General features: G+C 41.1%; 1 protein-coding gene across 1 annotated transcript; it reads right to left on the bottom strand.

Moving 5' to 3' along the window:
• Window positions 1-5,883: 5,883 nt before the first annotated feature.
• Window positions 5,884-6,456, bottom strand: LOC117920331 (anther-specific proline-rich protein APG-like). Its single transcript, XM_034837791.1, has one exon. The coding sequence runs from the start codon at window positions 6,454-6,456 to the stop codon at window positions 5,884-5,886; it is 573 nt and encodes a 190-aa protein (XP_034693682.1).
• Window positions 6,457-7,402: the final 946 nt, after the last annotated feature.

The raw sequence follows: 7,402 nt of genomic DNA, 5'->3' as shown, positions 1-7,402 counted from the left end.
TTAGCTATATGTTAATTCTCTAATGCGAGGAAAAGAAACAAGTGATCGGAACTCTCCTTTTTGTATGAGGAACCTGAGCCTAGTGATCTGAAACTCCAAGAAACATTTTTCTTTATAATTAAAATCAGTTACTATTTTTGGTTAGCTTAAAACCAACCTTTTCAACCAAAGTTTATGTTTTCTTTTAAAGCTAACCTTGAAATGAAAATGCACCAATTCAACTTTGAATTAATATCAATTATGGAGTGAAAACCCATCCAGTGAACAACCCTAGAGCCACTATGCTATACTAGCTAAGGCTATCCTAGTACATGGTGTAATAGGTTATAAATTTTGTTGATTACTCTCTTCTGAGGACCATAATCAAGGGACACCAGCTGGACACGTATCAAATGGCACCACTGTCAGGGACCATTGAGAGGACATGAATCAACTGAGACACCAATTGGGAACGAATCAAATGGCGCTGTTGTCGGGGATGGTGCCACTTTACAATGATATCACCTTTCTAGAGTACTTGTGATCTTCATCAAAAGTTTGGTGACTTTTATTTTCCTTTTACTAACTCTTTTTATTTGTTTATTTTCCTTTGTTCATGTTTTAGTATACCTTTTATTTAGTTTTTAGTTTACCTTAATTTTTTTCTTAAAATCATTTTTCTTTTATTTTCTTTTGTTTTCTCTGTTTTTAATTCACAAATTGTTAGTTGTGCATGTCATATTGTATACGAGATAGCAGAGGAAGCCATGAACTTCATAAGTTATGTGGTTGAAGTTTCAAGAGGATGAGATGAACCAAATGCTAGAGATATGAGGAGAATGACGTCTCAACCTAATGCTAAGGGTGAGATGTATATTTTGAATGACAACATAGACATGAAGGCAAAGATTGCAGTTATGGCAAGGAGATTGGAAGAGTTAGAAATGAAGAAGATGCAAGAAGTGCAAGCCATATCTCAGACACCATTGCAAGCTATGCCTTGTGCCATTTGTCTATCTTATGAGCACTTGGTGGAAAAGTGTCCTACCATTCCAACAGTGAGGGAAATGTTTGGTGATTGCAATACCTACAATTCCAATTGGAAGAATCATCCAAATTTCTCTTGGAAATCACAGCCACCTCAGTACCAGCAACCTACTCAAGCACCACAACAAGCCTCAAACCTTGAACAAGCTATGGTGAATCTTAGCAAGGTGGTGGGAGACTTTGTTGGAGCTCAAAAATCCATCAATGCTCATCTCAGTCAAAGAATTGACAGTGTAGAGAGTTCATTGAACAAAAAGATGGATGAAATGCAAAATGATCTATCTCAAAAGATAGATAATCTCCAATATTCAATCTCAAGGTTTGTGATTCATGCCTAATTGGTGTCTCAACTGATTCATGTACAGCTGGTGCTCCTTGATGGCGGGAGTAATCAACAAAATTTATAACCTACAACACCATGAACTAGGGTAGCAAAGAAAAAGCTATTATAGCATAGTGGCTCTAGGATCGTTCACTGGGAAGGGTACTCAAACTAAAAATGATACCAATTCAAAGTGAATTGGTGTTGTTTCATTTCTAGAATAGCTTAAGAAATAAAACACAAACTTTGGTTGAAAAAGGTTTGGACTTAGATTAACAACACAGCAAGTGATGAAAATTACTTAAGAAGAAAAGCATTCCTTGGAGATTCAGGTTTACAGGGGAGGTTCCTCATGCAATAGCATAGCTCCGGTCAGTTGGTTCAATTCCTCACATTAGAGAATTAACATAAAGTCAATTCTCTAACAGGTGCTGCACAAATGCATCCCTCAATTGGATTTCAGCTTTAATTCTCTCACTGATGCAACTTGCAATGGTTTGAGCCTCTCACTAGCCTTTACCATTCAAGGTGATCTTTAACCTTGGACTTCCTTTCACAAGCTCGCAAGAGATAACTAATGGATGTCTCCTTAGAGTCCAAAAGCTTACCAAGTGTTGGCAATTCTAGAAAATCCTACCTTTAAGTCACCTACCAGAGGCTCGCAAGGGGTAAACTAGTGCATCTCCATGGTTAGAGATCACTTGCCTTACCAAGTGTTGGCCCAGGTGACTCCAAGGCGTTTTAAGTTAACTAAAAACGTAGAAACCATTCATGGGACACACTTTCTATTCATTCATAGCTGAAACCACAAAGCTTCTGATTCTTGCACTTGGAACCTTTCCCGGCAACCTTAACTCCAAGGAACTAAAAGGTTTAGTTACTCATTTTCTAGGGAAAGCTCCTCAGAGAGTGCATAACTTACTGAATAAATAAAAAACACAATCAAAGTGAGAAGGTAAAGCAGAGCTCAAGCTCCGTATATTACTTTCTTTCAAACTTACAAAAGGTTCAACACCCTCAGAACAAACTCCTCGGGCTATATTTATACCAAAATTACATTGATGGCTATTACATGGATATTTAGCCAAATTCCTAACTTAAAAGCTAAGGAATCCTATAATTGGTGGCTTACAAGGAGAATTTGGGGATTTAGGCAACAAAAATCTAATGAAAAATATCTCCAAGTGTCGATTACAAATATCAGGAAGCACTAAGGACCATTTCGCAGGTGAAAAATGAGGTCTGCGAAATTTCGCAGATGAACCACAAGGGCTGCGAAATTTCTTCATAGCAACCAGCTGATTTCGCACTGCTGCAAAGTTGGCTTTCATCTTGTGGTGTTTGGCTTCCATCGCATCGTGAAGCTTCAGGGGAAATCCATAGCACTGTACAAAAAGGCTACGAAATCATTCCACAACAAAATGGTGATTTCGCAGCACTTTTCTGAAGCCTTCCTTCAGCTTGGAGCAGTTGTCATTCAAAGGCTGTAACTTCCTCATTTCAGCTCCAAATCGAACACAGTTTGAAGCATTGGATTGTTGACTTCCTAAGATTTCAAATGACATATAGCATGCATAATTTGGACTTCAGGAATTGCTCCAAAAGTGGCTGAAATGACTATCATCAAGAATGCCTCATGACTGGATTCTCTTTGTTTCCCCTCCTTGCATTTCCACTTTGCTTATGGCAAAGGGCTTCAAAGCTTTGGTTCTTCATACCTCTGAGCTTCCCATTGCTTTGACAAGGATTCCAAAGAACTCTCCTCTATCTCATATTGCTTTGGTGATAAAAAAGCTATCAAAACACCAAAACTTAAGGCAATTTGATTAGAATTGATTGAAAGGGGCCATAACATGTTAATTGGGTTAAAAGGCAATAACTACTACTCAAAAGTGTTTAAAAGGATTAATTACAAGCTATCAAATAGCACTTTTTGAGTAGTAATCACTCCCCCCAACTGACATATTGCTAGTCCCTTAGCAATGAAGGAGAGAAAAATAAAATAAAAGTACCATAATTTACAAATCATGCTAATCACTTCCAAAAAATATTTAAGTGGCATGACTGACAAAACTCTCACATGGAACATTAAATAAATATAGCCTCAAATTTCAACAAGAGTTATCAAAAACTTTGCTAAATACCATTGATCAAGAGAATGCATTATGCAAATTGAAGTTTTAAAATCATTTTCACTTCCAAAGAACCAAACTTTAATCTTCCACAAAAATCTAAGTGTAAGATGATAGAATCTGAATATAGTATGCCAAACTAATCTCTCTCCCCAACCTATCTCTTTTCAACACTTAGCAAGCTGACCAAATTCAATAGGCAGAGAACACACTTCTTTTTTTTTTTTTTAGAAGGTAGCAGGCTTAAAGGGCATTCTTTTCTATTTTGTCCATGTAACGGGGGTCCATCGATGACTCCCAACCAATCAAGGTTTAGGGCATCAAGCTTTAAGGATCTTTCAACCACTAACTCCTCAGATTTTACCCTGGACTTTTTCATATACCCTTTTCGCCTACCATATGCTAACTCCACCTATCCACCCTTGTAACGAGCATTGAGGCCGGTGACTCCCAACCAATTAAGGCTTAGGGCACCAGGCTTTAAAGGTTTTCACCATATACCCCTCAGACCTTACTCGGGTTTCAAGGCAAGCAAACATTTTATTTTATCTCTTTTTCTTTTTCAAAGGCTCATTGGCCTTTCATAGGGTGTCTCAATATCATTAAAATGAGGTCAAAGGTACCAAGTCCCAAAATTTTTTAAGTCAAGGAGGAAATAGTTTTTCATCATATACTCAGAACCTATTGTGCACAGTGTGTGGATAGCTTAGAGTGGAAGGAGTAAACTTGAATTCAATAGAAGTTTCAACAATTGAACCACTTTAGCAAGCATAATCCAAACTCTAAGTTAGATGAAAAGCAACAGTTCAGCTTCTCCTATTTTAATTTGAAAATTTTTCCTCATAAACCATGGAGATTATAGTAACAAGCAAAAAACTACAACTACTTTACTAGACAAGGCTAAAATATCAAAATAACTTAGCATACTTCCTTCAACTTGGCAAACTTTCTTCCTCATATCTCCCCCCCAACCGAGCTGAGCATTGTCCTCAATGTGATATGGGTGATTGAAATTAAAGGGAGGAAGTGGTACCTCCTGAGTGATATCAATTTCGAATACTGATTGGAGAAACCACATGTTTCAAAAAGAATAAAAGGTGTGAGCAAAGGAAATAAGAATAAACTGATGCTAAGAGTTAACAAAAAACTAGACTTTGTATTACTTTAATCATTTGAGTACAGTTGGAAAAGAAGTAATACAAGTAATCCAAGCAATCCCATATAAGATATCAAAATGTGGGGGATTTCATATATAACTAACTAAAATGAAATACATAAAAGCAATATATAAAAGACATATATATGTTCAGATAGGAGGGTGATGCTGATGCTGATAGCCTAAGGAGATGGCTCTGCCTCTGGGGTAGCTGACTCATGAGGGGCTTGAGGCTCTGTGGCCTGAGGATGTGGTCTTGTAGTGGTAGGAGTGACATGCTCATCAGCTGCTGGGAGGCCAAGATAATGCTGAAGCTGGCTCAAAATGGTAGTGTGGTGAGCCTGAGTGGTCATCATTTGCTCCTGGCGAGCTCTCAAGGCTGCCATCTCCTGAGCAAGGCTGCTCTGAGAGGCTGTCAATGTCTCCAATGCCTGGCATAAATCCCTGTACTCAGAAATAGGGATGGCCATCCTAGGCTCGGCTGATGTGGAAGGCTGTGCTGAAGCTGGAGCAACTGGATGGATTGGAGAGGCTCTAACTGTGGAGGGAGAGGCAATAGGTATACCCTCAGGTATAAGACGTGGGGATGCTCTCCTAACAGATGGAGCCTGAGCTGGCTGTGGAAGCTCTGGCTGCTCCATCCTATAAGCTGTCATGTTGCTCCATTTTTCGAAAGTAAAAACCTCTCTACATATCCTCTTGCGCTCCTGCTGAGGCTCTGTTGGATATCCCAGATGCTCAAGAATTTGGCATAGCAGCCTCGGGAAGAGAAGAGGGATGGCATCAGCTCTGGGCAACTTTTTCTTATGCACATTCTCTTCAAAATAGAGAAGGGCAGCCATGATCAAGTGGTGAGGACCAAAAAAGTATCCCTCACACATTCTGAACAAAGCCTCCAACAGAATTATTCTTCTCTGGGTCCAATGCTGGAGGGGATAGATATTATGACGCAAAAGTGCATCAATGAGGAACATCCTTGGAGGAAGTTCCCCCCTCAACAAATATGGATTTCTGGAAGCTCCTCCAGACAGGATATGCACCATCTCCAACTGAGATAGACTGGCCCAAGCTTGGAAATCATCAAAATGGCTAGGCTCATATGGGATATGCAGGGCCTCAGCTATGTGACGAGCTCCCAAGATGTCATGTCTACCATCAATAGTGAAATGAATTAAGGTGGGATCTCTGACCTGCTGAGTAGTCATGGATTGATAAAAATCCATGGCCACTCTTGGATAAAAGAAGTCTCATGGGGTCAGAAGCTGCTCCATTCGATATCTGCACAGCAATTGGAATGATCCTTCAAGTTCTGGTCGCAACTGGAAGGCAGCTGTGTCAAAACACAACTCGGAATGGAATAGCCTAGCTCGGCAGTCCAAATTGCCTTCAATTGGTGGCTGAGTGAGCATTGGACGCCTGAGAATCACTTCAGGAGTTGGTTCAGCCGAAATTTGGGGCTTAGGAGGTGGCGGTTGGCTTGCTTGAGGCTTCGCCGGCGGTGCCGGAGATGGCATAGGAGATGGCTCTGGAGAAGGAACAGGGGATTGAACAGGGGATTGCTCTGTCAAGTCGATTGGTTCCGAGCTTTCCACTCTAGCTCGCTTTTGGAGGGGACGACCCCCTGACCTGGTAAGGTAGCGCTTCGCCGGAGGCGTCTGAACTACGGGCTTGGCTGAGTGCTTCTTTGGAGCGGGCTTTTGAGGAGGCGGAGCAATTTCTGGCCACGGCGGCTCAGTGGTTGAGGCTTGCACAGGCGCCTCGCGCGGCGCTGGCTTTCGGGCAGACGGAGAAGAAGACTTAGCGCCTCTAGTTCGTGCCATTACGAACTGACGAGGTTTGGGCGGCGGTGATGAACGGAGGGGACGAACGGAGGTGCTAGCAGCGTCGGGCTATGGAGAGGAGGTGAAGAGGCGGTTGCTACGACTTTTCCTCTTTCTGAAATGGTTTCGCAGCCCAAATGACCGGTATTTATAAAGACTAGAGGAATATTAAAGGTCATTTTTAGGTTTCACAGAAGAAAATCACTTTCGCAGCAAAATTGGGCGTTTCATAGGAGAAAATCGTTTTCGCAGCTCACTTCGCAGCTGCGAAATTGGAGTCACTATGCTACGGAATGGCGCTCGTGTGCCAAAAATTGGTTTCACAATTGCGAAACACCCTTCGAAATGGAGATATCGTTGCGGAATTGGGGCTTTTTACTCCTTAGTGGTTCGCAGACCACTTCGCAATTGCGAAATTGGGGCTCCTGTGCTACGAAGTGGCACTCGTGTGCCAATCTTGGATTCGCAGCTGCGAAAACTTTCGCAAATGACTCAAAAGCGTTGCGAACTGATTTCGCAACAAAAGGCCGTTTTCGCAGAGAAATCCTCTTTGGCTGCGAAATCTTGCAGAGCTCTTTTCCTCCCCTATTTTTGCTCTGTTTCTGCTCTGTTTTCGCTCCAATTTCTTCCCGATTTCTTCCTTTGCATTTTCTCCCACCTGGGATCATTCAAACAGATGAAATTACATAAAAACACACAATTTAAGATCAAAAACTAAGATCAAAAGTAGAAATAAAACTTTAAAATTTACAAAAATTTTGGACTTTGGTAAACCAAGTCCATCAAACCCTTCTTTGCTCAGGCTTTTTGAGGCTCAAGGAGGTTGATTTCCTCCTTGTCTGGTTTGAACGGCTCCATAATGGCTTGAGACGATATCCATTGACTTTAAAAGTGTCCTTGCCATTGGAATTCAATAATTCCACTACCCCATGGTTAAGTACTTGAT

This window comes from Vitis riparia, chromosome 1 (assembly GCF_004353265.1).
Source record: "Vitis riparia cultivar Riparia Gloire de Montpellier isolate 1030 chromosome 1, EGFV_Vit.rip_1.0, whole genome shotgun sequence".
Lineage (NCBI taxonomy): Eukaryota > Viridiplantae > Streptophyta > Magnoliopsida > Vitales > Vitaceae > Vitis > Vitis riparia.
The sequence above is the reverse complement of the archived record's forward strand: the minus strand, read 5'-3'. Positions and strand labels throughout refer to the sequence as shown.

Excerpts from the sequence above, each read along its gene's own strand:
- LOC117920331 (XM_034837791.1), bottom strand. The coding sequence starts at position 6,456 with ATGGCACGAACTAGAGGCGCTAAGTCTTCTTCTCCGTCTGCCCGAAAG.